Source organism: Xenia sp. Carnegie-2017, unplaced genomic scaffold, assembly GCF_021976095.1.
Source record: "Xenia sp. Carnegie-2017 unplaced genomic scaffold, XeniaSp_v1 HiC_scaffold_14, whole genome shotgun sequence".
Taxonomy (NCBI): Eukaryota; Metazoa; Cnidaria; class Anthozoa; order Malacalcyonacea; family Xeniidae; genus Xenia; species Xenia sp. Carnegie-2017.
In genome coordinates, this window is record NW_025813447.1 from 1,515,849 (window position 1) to 1,530,921 (window position 15,073).

Genomic DNA, 15,073 nt, shown 5'->3' on the forward strand with positions numbered 1-15,073 from the left:
CATTTTTAGATGTCCTCGAGAGGCAACAGAAAGCACTAGTTAGGAAAGTTGACGAAATGTATGTATATATAAACAGCACAATACCTACACCAACTATAGCTAGTATTTTTGGTTTCTCTAAAGATAAGTTACGCACCTCATCGTGACTTTAAGGCACACATAATGTAAATAGATAAATTTCAACAAAAACGAATGAAGTTGGACGTGGCTACTTTTGTTTCCGTACTTGATCTTTTTCGCGCATCTGTTTTTAAAGGCCAGATTACGTGCAGGAAGTAGTGTAGGAGTTAAGTGGAAGTATTTTTCACCGATAATGAATGTTATTGAAAAGTATCGGTGGATTTTAAATGCAGGAGTACCCTGCATACTGTGCCCTCGACGTCTGTTGCCACTCGTAACAACTAAAGGCGACTCATCAAAGAAATGCATACGGTTGCAATCAATCAATGAAATATTTGCTACGTAAACTTCTAACTTCTCCCTAACGTCCGGCCGTTCTGTCTCTCGAGGAATTCGACTTATTATCTCGTAAGAGTAAACAAGATCTCGTTTCGAAATTCTACTAATGGATGACCTGCTAGGTATGTTTGCTGGAAGGCAAACTTTGTTATTTTCTAGTTGTTGCTGAATCTCTTTTGCGTAAATAGATGATTTATTAATTTTTAGATATTCAGCGTATGCAATAACGTCATCTGTACGCGTGGTTCGAACATCACGTTCGCTCTGGCGAGGTGCAATAGAACCAGTGTCTACCCATAGATCTATTATATTTGATATAGTCTTATACGGTAGATTTAGTTGCTTCAAAATGTTTGTCAAACGCTGGTTATTTAACCACCTTTCAAATATTTCATTTCTTACTTCTATTGGTAAAGCTTTTCCTTGCTTACTGAACGGATTCATTGCCAAATGTCTACAGGGTACAAAGACCTTTCGCGTTTGCCAGTACTTCGCAACTTTAGTTGACAACTTTAGTACTCAAGTACACAACTTCAGTACTCAAGTACACAACTTCAGTACTCAAGTACACAACTTGTCAACTTGAGTTGATCAAGTTTAATATCGAATATTCCATAGTTGGAAACGTAGTTGGCAACATTAGAAAGTAACTTGGCAACCGCCATTTGAAAAGTTAACTGAAATCAACAATAAGGACATTGGCTACTTCATCAATTGCAAAGCAAACATTACATATTTCATCATGACGACGGTGAATGAACCTCCTTTCAAATAAGAAAGCCCACGAATGGTCAACTGTGAAACTTTGCAACATGCACAGATGATGATATAGTCGCTTCAGCGGCCATTGGTAACGTAGGTAGGATTGCTGATTGCATCAAAGAATTATCTCTTATTGAGTAAATATCCTTCATCTAACAGCGCCAAAGTTGTGAGACAGACAGAAAAAAACATTTAAACAGACAAAGATTGTGGTAAGTCAAGCGATAACGGGGAACCTGTCACAAGTTGTGTAAGCAGCTAGGGGTTTGCTTTTTGCAATTTCACTTAGTTTGCCAACTTGACTGAACCAAAAATCCACCAAGGATTTCACATATGCCGGCGTTCTATAATGAAAACCAATGTGCCCTGCCATTTAGGTAGTTGTGTTCATTGATGGAAACCATACTGAAAAGAAACATAACGCCAGAAAGTTACAGCCTGAAAAGCGTCACCAAGGCCACAAGTTAAACTTGTGGTAATAAATTGAAATAGTTTTTGTCTTTTTAAAATATGAATGGACAAGACAAACAACAATCTGATTGAATTCATTGAAATATCCGATCAAGCGTCGAATAAAGCCGATGAACTGAAATTCACATCTCTTATATTCTATCGGAAAGACAATCCTGTATTAAACTATCATGTGTTAAAAGGAATTTCGTGGATTTTACTGCTTTCATACCATTTGCAATCATTAGGAAACAATATTTTTAGATCAATTGTTTGAAACATGAGCTCACGCGGACAAGCATTCAGAGATTCCGTTTTAGGTCTCTGCCAGACATATTTGGATATATTGTTTGTCGCTGCAAAACAAAGAAGTTGCTGCATATATGAGAAGTGATAACAAGTCGACAATATCCTAGAATTTCACTTCTTCTAGCGAATAAATTCACTTTCCGTAATACAACATAAATCGGATCAACATGCTTCAAAATCATTCCACACAGCTGTGTTGACAAAACGTCGACGCGAAACACTTTCATTTTTGCCTTTCAAATCCTTTAATGAGGTATGCATAACAAATTGTTTGCACAACAATACTCAGTTATGGTTCCTTGGTCGAGTATAAGAAAATTTACAAGAATCCACTCTTGTTATCACCAAGGCAAGGAACCAAAAACGTCTCTTCAAAATTCGCGTATTCGTGTGTTTTTTGAAGCTTAAATCTCTTCGCTTCGAATAGAAATTGCTCTAGCTCGGGAGAACATGTTAAGACCGATGAAGTCATTTTTGATTCGTAATGTCCGGCAGCAACTGACTGCGAGAACAGTTGTCGGCGCTATAGCAGTATATTGCTTGTTAAAATCGATACAATACAGCGTTGACTATTACAACAACTACGACAAGTATTTCGTGAAGGTGAGTTTATATTTAGTGTTAAATCAAAACAACAATCAATTTAATAATATCACGCGAATTTCTAGGTGGATAATTTAGACATAATACAGGCGGATTTCCATTGTACAAGCTCCCTATCTAATGACTCGTGTACAATAAAAACCGAAGAAGCCTTAATGATGTGTTTCAACATGGGAAGTAAATGTTTCGGAGTGACTTATAACTTCGGAACGAAAACGGCCACATTCAAGCGTGGTAAAAATGGCAAACCGAAATTCTCACTTGGTATTGTCACCACATACAAAAATGAATATAAAGACCTTTTGATGTTGAAAGAATCAGACGAATGTGCGCCGGTGAGGGTAAGGTGTTTACCTAAGTTCACATCAGTAAGTTGACATGTGCTAAATCGTGTTTTTTAATATTTCATTTTTTAAATAATGAAACAGAGACTTTGTCGTGGTGACAAACTTAAAGATAGATTTCAAAATAGCAAATACCATGGTGAATGGTGATAATAACAATGTAATAGTTCTTAAAAGAACTGTTTCAACCAAAACACTAACCAAACAATTCAAAGGAACCGTTATTTACAGCTAGAAAGAGACACTATGCATTTCGGCCGACTTCTCGTCAGGTGTCAACGTCTGCTAAATGAGAACCTCCAGGACAGGATTAGTCAATTTAATTAATACCGACTCCATGACGCGTAGCTGGAATAACGAGCGACATTTTTCAATAATTCTAAAGTTTTCATCAGAATAAGCATTGGCACAGCGAGTGTTGCTCAAAAGATGTTTTCCAATCGCTGAATCACATAGAATCGGATTTTCACTTTTACACCCACGTTTTGGTAGTTGTCGTAAAGGAACAGTTTTATTCCTGACAGAAGCTGGTACATGCTGTTTTATTCTCTCACTCAACCTTTGAGAAGTCCTACCTACATAGCGAGCATCACACTCACATTTAAACTCGTAGACTACATTGCTTGATATTTGAGCAGGGAGAGACTCTTTGGGCGTGGGTGGAAGAATAGTTCTATTTGAGAATATAAAGACCACATTGCATGCAAAAAATATCACCGAGAGTTTTAAGTGTTATCTCTAAAAATAGGGATGACATTGACCTTTTGTAACGTTATAAATATAGCATGGTTTGGAGGTTTTAATTTAGCATACGTTGACCCCTGACGAGAAGTCTGCCGAAATGCATAGTGTCTCTTTCTAGCTGTAAATAACGGTTCCTTTGAATTGTTTGGTTAGTGTTTTGGTTAAAACAGTTCTTTTAAGAACTATTACATTGTTATTATCACCATTCACCATGATATTTGCTATTTTGAAATCTATTTCATTTTTTCTTTCAGGAAAGAAGGGAAGAAGCGAATACTAAAACATCAAACAAGATATGCAATATTCCCAACATTGACCCATTTGATTCTACTGTCATGAAAATGGTAAAGAAAGTGGAGCCTCTGGTTTGCAAAGGAGAAAAAAACTTGACATTTTATAGAAATGGAAAGTTGACGCTAACATCAGGTATGTTTAAAGTTCATTCATCTCAGTAATTTGCTTGAATAAAGTTTCTATGGTTGGCTTGTGATCTTCAGCCAAAAACTTGATTTGTCAAAGTTCTGTCCAGCAATGAAGGAAAAAAACATTTTGAACAGGAAGTCTATACATGTCACATGCATATATTGAATATTTTAGTTGATACACAGAATTAGGTATTAAAAATAAAAATAGCACCTGTTTAAAAAACCACTTTTACTTGTAGGTACTAACAACTAAGAATACATCAAACATCAAAGATGTATGAAAACAATCAACTGCAATATGTAAAAAGCACAACACCATTTTCGATATGTATCAAGGATAAAGAGTTATAGTGTTCTATACATATTTGCATAAGCCTCTAATTATCCTTTCATACATCATTGGGTCCCCATTTTCTCCATTTACACATATTGTGCACCTACATAACTTATGTTTGGTAAAAATTTTGTTTGTTATATTTGTGTATAAAAATTTTTAAATTATGAACATACTTGTAACATGATGCGCCAAAACTCATGGATAAGTGTTGTTTTCTAGCTGGAAGATTAAGAGCAATCAAAGCAGAATATGAAGTTATTACAGGACGTAGCAACTCTGGAGAATGGTTTAATGTCAAGGAAAAAGGCACCCTTACACCATCAAAGCCAGAGGTGATCCTTAACGAAGACATGGTGTATGTCGAGATTCACAAAACAGATAATAAAATTCAAAAAGAATTTCACATGGAAGTGAATTCTCGTGATGAAATACTAAACAGAGTTCCTCAAAAGAAACCAGGAATACCACTGAACATTATGATGGTGGGCTTAGATTCTACTTCCCATGCACACTTTCAACGAAAGCTAGATCCGATATACAAGTACCTTAAGAATGATTTGAAATCACAAATATTCAATGCGCAATCCATTGTTGGTGATGGAACAACTGCAGCATTGATAGCAATGCTGGTTGGACAACATATTGATGAGTTGCCTGAAGGAAGAAGAGGGTTAGATATATATAGTATATTTGTAGATGTAGATTGTCACAAGGACTGCTAGTGTTGGTGTTTACTGACATTTTGATATCTATAGTGAAAATCATTAACAGTCCTAACAGCAATAGTCCTCAGGACTTCGCTAACCTGGATGATCCACATTTAGAGATGATCACTACACCTGGACTTCTCCTAATGACGTAATCATGATGACGTAATCATGAGTAACTGTTACTTACCATTCAAATGATTCCAATGCTGCTGTTAATAAAACCATGTAATTACATTTGTAAGTGAAGTGAAGTATTCAACAAAATTTTTCTTCTTGTAGGAAGTTTTCTGCCAAATGCCTAGATCGTTGGCCATGGATATTCAAAGACATGAGTGCGCATGGCTACGCAACATTTTACAATGAAGACGAGGTTTTCTGGGGCGCTATTACCACACGTCTTAAAAGTTTCTGCAAACCGCCAATCGACCATTACCTTCTACCGTTATGGTACGTAGCGTTGGATAGACTCTCGACAAAGTACCAAAAGATGGTTGGTGGTATGAGTTATCTGAAGGGACATTGCCTTGGTTCGCAGGCCATTTATAATATCAGCTTCAACAGTATAAAAAGCTTCTTCAAAGCGTATCCCAATCAATTGAAATTTGGTTTTCAAATAAGCTCCGACTTTTGCCATCACGAAGATTTTAATTTCATATCGTTGGTTGAAGATGATCTTTTATCGTTTTTAAAGTATTTCAAAACTGAAGGTTACCTCAATAACACCATACTTATATTATTTGGTGATCATGGTTTACGACACGGTTTCGTACGTTCTACGGTCCTTGGACGCATGGAGGAACGGCTACCGTTTCTGTCAGTCACTTTACCGGAGTGGTTTGAAAAGGTCTATCCAAAACTTTACGAGAATATACAGAGGAACAGACATGTTCTAACTACGCCGTTTGATATTCACGCTACATTCCAACATATCCTCATGTATCCACGCGAACCTCGGGAACTTCCTCACGGCAAGAGTTTGTTCACTGATATAGGATGGAGGACCTGCGAGCAGGCTGGCATCCCTTTTCATTTCTGCCCATGCGTGGATTGGAAAGACGTTGAGGTATTGTAGGTTTTCGTAAAGGATTTCCTGTCGAGGGAAAAACAAAATTCCCAAATTTGTTTCAAGTTTAATCAACAGTTATAAGAATTAAATTAAATTACCGCACTGCATATAACATTCCTTCATAGTTATAAGTTATTAAATTCAACTCAAAGTGTTCAAAAAAGAATTTTTAGTTTTATATTATGAATACGTGGAATTACTCACCGTTTCACTTATGCTTTCAGGTCGATAATGAAGACGTACAGAAAAGTGCGTCAGCTTTTGTAGACATGATTAACGAAAGATTGACAAAAAATAGCGTGGAGGCAAAATGCGCTCGACTGAATTTGAAAGAAGTCATCTCGGCGAAGCTCATCACGTCAAAAGGAGGAGTAGAGGAAACGAATCGTGGACAGTTCACGATGAGCAAGATCCTCAAAGGTAAACTTATGAAGTCTTCTTTTGGCCATGCGCATGCTCAATGATGTTTACAGCACGGACCACGGAAGGTTGATAACTGGGGGGAGGAGGGTATTATTTATATACATGTTGCACTTTATTAGTTTCTTTGAAAATCGATTGTGATTACAGATTATAACATATATGAAGCACCTCCTCCCAATCAACCATCTTTCGCAGTCCCTGTGTAAACATTCTTAAAAACATCATTTTTCGCTCGCAGGAGGATGCATGTATCAACTCCAACTGATAACGTCACCAAACAACGGCATGTACGAGTCTACGGTGCAACTGATCAGCGGCATTCCAAACGTCAATCAACAACTTAGCCGAATCAACGCATACAACGACCAATCAGATTGCATAAGAAAAACGCATCCGTTTCTACGTGAAGTATGCTTTTGTCATGGAGCGACGCCTTCAAAAACGTAGTTCTCAATATGAATATGGTTCCAGCATCCACCTAGCGACAGTAGTTAAATTAGCACATTTCAAACCAAATTTACCGTCTTTGGATGTTTGTCTTGCATACGAATGAAATTCCCGTGGTGTATAGATGAGAAAATTGACCATGCAGTCACGGAGGAAGACAACAGTTCAAATGACAAAAATTCTTTTTATTACGATTGGTAGATTTTGGGAAGTGTGCGCCGTTAAACATTTTAAAATCACAATTGCTTTTGCTTAGTTTTTTGAATTTTGGAATATTAGTATTTTGGCATCTCTCTTGCACCCCTTGTATCCAAGGCTACGAGTTGTGCGCAGCCCTGATGTGCAATCTCTCTAGCCTGCATCCCACATTCTCCAGATTAAGTGTCTGTGGTATATTTACGTCCCTGGATGGCTTGGTGTTTTGGCCTTCAAAATAAAGGAAAATCCGGAAAATTTGACCACGAAATGCATTGTTTAATGGAACTATAAAATGTTTAGGTACAAGTCTTCAGCAAGTACAACGTTTCATTGTAGGTATCGTTCACATATTTGGCCAAATTTGGGAGATTTTGTTTTTGTTTTTGAATCCTTTTTAGATCTTGTTAGCAGCCGAGTAGAAATAATAAAAGTATTTAAGAAAACAAGCCCTTTGAAATAGCTGTGTGTTTCAATTCGAAATCTGTTTACAAGCGGAAAACGAAGTTTAATGTGTGTAGAAAATTTAACAACATTTATATTTTTCGCGGTCTTTATCCAACAATGTAAACAGATAATAACCGTCGTCAATGGGAATTGTCTTGCCTCAGTGATTCGATATTATCAAGGCAAAAAAAACTTTATGACAAACGCATAAGCAACTTGACGCAATGTTTTGTTCGTTCATGCTGTCTCTAGTCCTTCATCTCTTCTCGCGTTTTTTTTGCTAGTGAGGTAAATGCGGTGATTTTGTCAAAATATACATCTTATGATCAATAAAGCGAAAGTAAAAAAAAAAGGAAAACCAAAATGATGAACCATAAATAGATTCTCGTGTACATATGTTCTTCAGGGATAAGTTTTATAATTACAATCAGTTTAATTAGTCATTACGTTCTTGTAATGACGTAAAGGATCTCTCGTCCTTATGATCGTCCCGAGACAATCGCGTGGAATTTACAAATTCATCCTTGTTACATGTAATCTAGGAAATTGATTTGAGCATTTAATGTATTGAGTTCGTAAATCATTATCAAAACTATATCTCTCCATAAATACATATATTTGCCGTCATTACGATCTAGGATATCAAAGCTGCCTCCACATATGCATCTAAAGTGAACATTGCCTTGGGATTTCGACCATAACTTCCGCTTCTTAACATTTGTCTTTCAAAAGATCTACTCAAACACTTGATCCTCGCGATAATTTGAAGAAAATCGTCAAGACCGACTCTGCTCTCCCTGTTAACAAATCTTTTCGAGTATATTTCGATAGTTTTGACAGTGATATGAAGGTCGGGAATTCCTGCGAGTGCTTGCCGTAATTCTTTCTTGTCCATATCAAAACTCCTGTCAATATCGTATTTCTTGAACACACCATACCAAATCTTCAAATCTCTCCAAAGTTTATAAAATTCGTCAAACTCGATGCAACAACTCATGTCCACATCATAGAGTGCCAAAAGACTTCGACAGGTTTCCAAATTGAAGTCATAATCTCCCATTTCGCGTCGAAAACAAAGCTGTAGGAGGTTCTGTAACTCATAAGCATCTATGACACCGTCATCTCCGGCAACTTTCTCAAAAATTTCCACAACTTCCTTGTCTTTATCATCAAAACGTTCCAGGCGACGTCGTCTCTCAGATTCTGGTATAATTTTAAATTCCGTATAGCTCCAAGACATTTTGAAGGCTTGCGACCAGTTCACATAACAAAAACATACACAATTGAACTTGTATGGCACTTAGTTGGGCCATTAAAACAAAAAGATTTAAATACAAGGATGTGCCGTCAAGTGGATGAAAGGAAATGACGTCATGAAGGTGAAAAGTTACTGCATCACGCTGTTCTGCATCACCCGGGCTTTCAGACAAAAAAATTTAAAAAAATGCTAATGGCAACACAATCTGAACAATAACAGCTTGGAACGTTCAAAACGTTGTTAAACTTAAGGTTTTGTTTCATATTTATGGCTATAGAATTGCAAATAACAAAGAAAATATCATACGTAATGTAGACTCTGACGACTGCGATGTTGTGGGAAAGAATCCAAGAATACTCAGCGACGTTTGCAGGTGACTCTGCTGGCACAGCAACCCAAGACAACCGTGAGGAATACCCAGCTTTTCGAAGATAACAAGTGGGATGTTAAATCAACGATGGTAATGTAGCAAACGTAAATGTTTTGGAAAAAATGTTAGGAAAGATTTAGCATGTCATTCACATACTTCATCTGAAACAGAAACAAATGCCATTTTCGTTTGTTCAGTAAGTTGGTACTACACATCACTCCTCATTGAAATATGCAACATACTTCATGTAACTGTAGACAACCTCCGCACGATTTCGACCTCACAACTTGAAAGAAAAGGAAGTGAAACGCGAGAGTCGTTTCGATGAAATACCGCCGACTTACACACCTTGGTCTAAGTATGACGTCAAGGACGCAGCGAACAGTCCCAGGCCCCCTTGTCGTGAATTGCAACTGGATGACGTAACAAAGAACCAAAGTTTCTTTGATAACTCAACCAAAGTGGAACGGTACGTTTCTTTATTTGCATCTTGAGAATTGGTTAGATTTGAGGATGATGGGAAACAATAACACGGTCGAAAAAATTATGCAGCAAAAAATCGCCGAGATTATTTCGTGTTCGAACATAATGAAATTAAATCTTTTTTACATCACTTCACAAGGAGTGTCATAGTTTTATAAATCTGGAAAAAGTGTGCTCTGTTGAAGTGTGGTAGCATGGGGAACACTGTATAATAATCACTACAAACGAATCTCCTTCCTTTCTTTTTAGTCCATCAGCACTTTTTGATTTGGATTCTGCAGCGCAAGCCTTGAGTAATATGGCTAAGGTAATGTACGGTAAAATGCACCAGATAAGGAGTAAGGAGTCACACGTTTCAAACTTTTCCCCCTCTACGGCTAACATAACCATTCGATAACTATGATTGGCTAACATAACCATTCGATAAATATGATTGGCTAACATAACCATTCGATCACTATGATTGGCTCGTTAGTGAGCATGGACATGTTTGTGTTCGGTCGATAGTAACTTTTTTATGTCGTCGTTGCTGAAGCAAAATATTCCTATACTATTCTCTGCTTATACGAATTTCATAAATTTTCAGAGAAAAAAAGAGCGCGTCGAATATCAAAGAAGAATCGACTCCATCCTACAGATTGTAAAACGAAAAGGAAAGCGAACGAGAAAAACGAAGAACACGAATTCGAACGCACGTAGGCCGATGAACGCGTTTATGCTTTTTGCAAAACGTTACCGGCTCGAAATCACGCAAAAACATCCGGCAAAAGATAACAGGTAAAAGGAGTGGTGCCTAGTATAATCTATCGCCCAAACTTATCCATGTTTTCATTTATCGCTGTTGCCAGAGCCATAAGTGTCATTCTTGGTGATGAGTGGCGATCGCTGAGTTCAGAAGCGCGCAAAGTCTACATCATGGAGGCTAAAACTTTGGCCGAAGAACACAAGAGAATTTATCCGGACTGCTGGAAGCGCAAACGGACTCAAGTAAGTGAACAATCCATTGAAAAAATGACATTCGTATATCAAGCAAGCAAACCATTGGTTTATTTCGCAAATTATTTAACATTTTTAGATGTCCTCAAGAGGCAACAGGAAGCACTAGTTAGGAAAGTTGACGAAATGTATGTATATATAAACAGCACAATACCTACACCAACTATAGCTAGTATTTTTGGTTTCTCTAACGATAAGTTACGCACCTCATCGTGACTTTAAGGCACACATAATGTAAATAGATAAATTTCAACAAAAACGAATGAAGTTGGACGTGGCTACTTTTGTTTCCGTACTTGATCTTTTTCGCGCATCTGTTTTTAAAGGCCAGATTACGTGCAGGAAGTAGTGTAGGAGTTAAGTGGAAGTATTTTTCACCGATAATGAATGTTATTGAAAAGTATCGGTGGATTTTAAATGCAGGAGTACCCTGCATACTGTGCCCTCGACGTCTGTTGCCACTCGTAACAACTACAGGCGACTCATCAAAGAAATGCGTACGGTTGCAATCAATCAATGAAATATTTGCTACGTAAGCTTCTAACTTCTCCATAACATCCGGCCGTTCTGCCTCTCGAGGAATTTGACTTATTATCTTGTAAGAGTAAACAAGATCTCGTTTCGAAATTCTACTAATGGATGACCTGCTAGGTATGTTTGCTGGAAGGCAAACTTTGTTATTTTCTAGTTGTTGCTGAATCTCTTTTGCGTAAATAGATGATTTATTAATTTTTAGATATTCAGCGTATGCAATAACGTCATCTGTACGCGTGGTTCGAACATCACGTTCGCTCTGGCGAGGTGCAATAGAACCAGTGTCTACCCATAGATCTATTATATTTGATATAGTCTTATACGGTAGATTTAGTTGCTTCAAAATGTTTGTCAAACGCTGGTTATTTAACCACCTTTCAAGTATTTCATTTCTTACTTCTATTGGTAAAGCTTTTCCTTGCTTACTGAACGGATTCATTGCCAAATGTCTACAGGGTACAAAGACCTTTCGCGTTTGCCAGTACTTCGCGACTTTAGTTGACAACTTTAGTACTCAAGTACACAACTTCAGTACTCAAGTACACAACTTGTCAACTTGAGTTGATCAAGTTTAATATCGAATATTCCATAGTTGGAAACGTAGTTGGCAACATTAGAAAGTAACTTGGCAACCGCCATTTGAAAAGTTAACTGAAATCAACAATAAGGACATTGGCTACTTCATCAATTGCAAAGCAAACATTACATATTTCATCATGACGACGGTGAATGAACCTCCTTTCAAATAAGAAAGCCCACGAATGGTCAACTGTGAAACTTTGCAACATGCACAGATGATATAGTCGCTTCAGCGGCCATTGGTAACGTAGGTAGGATTGCTGATTGCATCAAAGAATTATCTCTTATTGAGTAAATATCCTTCATCTAACAGCGCCAAAGCTGTGAGACAGACAGAAAAAACATTTAAACAGACAAAGATTGTGGTAAGTCAAGCGATGACGGGGAACCTGTCACAAGTTGTGTAAGCAGCTAGGGGTTTGCTTTTTGCAATTTCACTTAGTTTGCCAACTTCACTGAACCAAAAATCCACCAAGGATTTCACATATGCCGGTTTTCTATATTGAAAACCAATGTGCCCTGCCAGTTAGGTAGTTGTGTTCATTGATGGAAACCATACGGAAAAGAAACATAACGCCAGAAAGTTACAGCCTGAAAAGCGTCACCAAGGCCACAAGTTAAACTTGTGGTAATAAATTGAAATAGTTTTGGTTTGTTTAAAACATGAATGGACAAGACAATCAACAATCTGATTGAATGCATTGAAATACCCGATCAAGCGTCGAATAAAGCCGATGAACTGAAATTCACATCTTCTCTTATATTCTATTGGAAAGACAATCCTGTATTAAACTATCATGTGTTAAAAGGAATTTCGTGGATTTTACTGCTTTCATACCATTTGCAATCATAAGGGACGTGACTTATGGATTTGGATTAGGAAACAATATTTTTAGATCAATTGTTTGAAAATTGAGCTCACGCGGACAAGCATTCAGAGGTTCCGTTTTAGGTTTCTGCCCAGTGTTGCCAGATGGGCGGTTTTCCCGCCCAATTGGGCTGGTTTATAAGCCTGTTTGCGGGAAATTTTGGGAGGTTGCGGGTTTTTGGGCTGGGAATAACTTTTTGCGCGATTTTTTGGGCTGGAAAAAATTTTGATGATCTAGCTTCCACGTGTTTTTGTTTTTGTCGTGGTAAACAGCAATTGTGCTAATATAACATGGGAAAGTGGGCAAAATACCATAAAAAGTATTGTAAAGACTGGGAAAAGGAAGAAATCTTGAAAGAATGGATTTTGAGTGTACCAGGAGACGACCAAAAAGCATATTGTAAGTATTGCAAAACTCAAATTCGAGCACATCATGGGGATCTAGTTTCTCATGTAAAAACTGAGAAACATAAGCGCAACAAGCAATCTTTTTCCAGTTCAAGAACCTTATTTGAGTTAGGTTGTCAAAGTAAAAAGTAGAGAATTCTCTAAAAGTTACAGAGATAAAGATCGCTGCCCACATCGCATGTCATTCTAGCTTAAACACCGTGGATCATCTTGGCGAGTTATTTAAAGATGTCTCAGGGAAAGATGTTAAACTCCACAGAACAAAGTGTACTGCTTTGATTAAATGTGTCTTAGGACCAGCGATGTTAGAACAGCTACTTCAAGAATTGGTCGATATCCCTTATTCACTAATTATAGATGAAAGCACTGACATTGACAATGAAAAGCAACTGTGCATTATGGTTAAGTATTACAGCGCAGCCAAACAACAGATTCTCACAAGCTTCCTTGGACTTTAGTCTATTGAATCAGGAACGGCAGAGGCCATTTTTCAAGCAATAATTGAATTTTTGAGAGCAAGGAACTTGATATCAAGCAGTGTATAGGCTTGGCCACTGATGGGTGCAACACAATGTGTGGAAGGAACAATTCTGTAATCACAAAATTTCGTGAACTATGCCCTAACATAATACATATAAGATGCATTTGTCATTCTATCCAACTTTGTTCCTCACATGCTCTTAAAGTAATGCCACGGAATGTGGAGTTCATGGTGTCAGAAACGTACAACTGGTTCTCTCATAGCACTTCTAGGCAACGAAAGTATTGCCAGATCTATTCAGCTATCAACGTGGGGGAAGCACCTTTGAAGATTTTAAAGCTCTCCGACACAAGTTGGCTATCTATTTCTGCATGTGTTGACCGAATACTCCAACAGTTTGACGAACTGAAACTACACTTTCAGCTTGCCAAAGATGAAGATCGCAACTACACTGCAGAATTGCTTTTTCAAATGTATGGTGACATGGAGAATAAATTATATCTAATTTTTCTGCAGCCTATCCTTAAAGAATTAAACGGAGTAAATAAGCTGTTTCAGTCAGATTCTGCTAACCCGTTGCAACTCCTCACTGATGTTATGAGTTTGTATAAAGCGTTTCTTTTCCGTACTATGAAGCCTGTGACCTTTACAACATGGTGCTCCACTCTCACGTACGACATAGAGGATGAGAGAAATCATTTGCCTCTTTCTGCGGTCGACTTTGGTATTTTATTTCAAGTGGCATTGGCGGAATCAAATTTAACTTCTGAAAAGGTTGATGTAATCAAATCTAGATGTCAACAATTCCTGGTTGAGTTGCTTAGGCAAATGAAGCAAAGGTTGCCATGCAATATGGAGCGGCTTGAGTCTATTGCTGATCTAAGTCCAACTGTTGTTACAGGCAAACAGAAACGATCTCTTCAAGACCTGTCGTTTCTTCCACTATTTTCCGGAGATTTAGGTAAACTTGACCAACAATATAGTCGCATTGGTTCAATCCAGTGGATTGATGTCAACGACCAGAAGATTGAGCAATTTTGGATGGACGTCATTAATCAAGTTGATGCTTCTGTGGATCACGAGTTTCAAGAGTTGGGAAGCCTTGCACTTTCTATTTTGGCTCTTCTTTTTAGCAAAGCAGCAGTTGAAAGAGCACGAAAGAGTTGAAAGAGTTGAAAGAGATGAAAGAGTTGAAAGAGTTGAAAGAGATGAAAGAGCATGAAAGAGTTGAAAGAGTTGAAAGAGATGAAAGAGCATGAAAGAGTTGAAAGAGTTAGGAAGCCTTGCACTTTCTTTTTTGGCTCTTCCTTTTAGCAACGCAGCAGTTGAAAGAGCATTTTCTCTAATGGCTTTGCTAAAATCCAAACTAAGAAAT

The 15,073-nt window shown here is 37.6% G+C and overlaps 4 protein-coding genes and 1 long non-coding RNA gene across 9 annotated transcripts in view; 3 read left to right on the forward strand and 2 right to left on the reverse strand.

The window, feature by feature from the left end:
* Positions 1-211, forward strand: part of LOC124433866 (putative transcription factor capicua) — a 1,907-nt gene extending 1,696 nt beyond the window's left edge. The window contains exon 6 of the mRNA XM_046983693.1: positions 10-211. Within this exon, the coding sequence (XP_046839649.1) occupies positions 10-39 (30 nt within the window). The 3' untranslated portion in view covers positions 40-211. The remainder of the gene's footprint in view (positions 1-9) is intronic.
* Positions 212-1,094: 883 nt separating this feature from the next.
* On the forward strand, positions 1,095-7,723 carry LOC124433854. Of its 5 annotated transcripts, none has more exons than XM_046983663.1 (9): positions 1,095-1,318; positions 1,381-1,433; positions 1,599-2,583; positions 2,649-2,951; positions 3,926-4,097; positions 4,653-5,103; positions 5,423-6,206; positions 6,434-6,629; positions 6,871-7,723. In XM_046983663.1, the coding sequence occupies exons 3-9, from the start codon at positions 2,431-2,433 to the stop codon at positions 7,077-7,079; spliced, it is 2,268 nt and encodes a 755-aa protein (XP_046839619.1). In that variant the 5' UTR covers positions 1,095-1,318; positions 1,381-1,433; positions 1,599-2,430; the 3' UTR covers positions 7,080-7,723. The 5 variants fall into 5 exon arrangements, with proteins under 5 accessions (XP_046839619.1, XP_046839620.1, XP_046839617.1 ...); XM_046983664.1 differs by having other exon boundaries at positions 1,095-1,314; XM_046983661.1 differs by having other exon boundaries at positions 1,381-2,583.
* On the reverse strand, positions 4,282-5,428 carry LOC124433895. The gene is made up of 2 exons (XR_006944639.1): positions 5,331-5,428; positions 4,282-5,087 (listed from the first exon to the last, which is right to left on the reverse strand). It is a non-coding gene; the product is annotated as an uncharacterized LOC124433895 (long non-coding RNA).
* A 362-nt stretch (positions 7,724-8,085) lies between the features above and the next one.
* LOC124433869 (sorcin-like) lies at positions 8,086-9,056 on the reverse strand. The gene has a single exon (XM_046983709.1). The coding sequence runs from the start codon at positions 8,959-8,961 to the stop codon at positions 8,356-8,358; it is 606 nt and encodes a 201-aa protein (XP_046839665.1). The 5' UTR covers positions 8,962-9,056; the 3' UTR covers positions 8,086-8,355.
* Positions 9,057-9,328: 272 nt separating this feature from the next.
* On the forward strand, positions 9,329-11,109 carry LOC124433879 (HMG box-containing protein 1-like). The gene is made up of 5 exons (XM_046983729.1): positions 9,329-9,439; positions 9,607-9,818; positions 10,082-10,609; positions 10,681-10,819; positions 10,908-11,109. Exons 3-5 carry the CDS (start codon positions 10,350-10,352, stop codon positions 10,935-10,937), a joined length of 429 nt encoding a protein of 142 aa, XP_046839685.1. The 5' UTR covers positions 9,329-9,439; positions 9,607-9,818; positions 10,082-10,349; the 3' UTR covers positions 10,938-11,109.
* The last annotated feature ends 3,964 nt before the right edge of the window (positions 11,110-15,073 follow it).

Bases quoted from the DNA above. Each gene is read 5' to 3' on its own strand.
- LOC124433854 (XM_046983661.1), top strand. From the start codon at position 2,431: ATGTTAAGACCGATGAAGTCATTTTTGATTCGTAATGTCCGGCAGCAA. The intron at 4,098-4,652 runs GTATGTTTAAAG...GTTGTTTTCTAG, and splicing joins AAAGTTGACGCTAACATCAG to CTGGAAGATTAAGAGCAATC. The intron at 6,207-6,433 runs GTATTGTAGGTT...TTATGCTTTCAG, and splicing joins TGGATTGGAAAGACGTTGAG to GTCGATAATGAAGACGTACA.
- LOC124433879 (XM_046983729.1), top strand. From the start codon at position 10,350: ATGTCGTCGTTGCTGAAGCAAAATATTCCTATACTATTCTCTGCTTAT. The intron at 10,610-10,680 runs GTAAAAGGAGTG...CGCTGTTGCCAG, and splicing joins CATCCGGCAAAAGATAACAG to AGCCATAAGTGTCATTCTTG. The intron at 10,820-10,907 runs GTAAGTGAACAA...TAACATTTTTAG, and splicing joins GGAAGCGCAAACGGACTCAA to ATGTCCTCAAGAGGCAACAG.
- LOC124433869 (XM_046983709.1), bottom strand. From the start codon at position 8,961: ATGTCTTGGAGCTATACGGAATTTAAAATTATACCAGAATCTGAGAGA.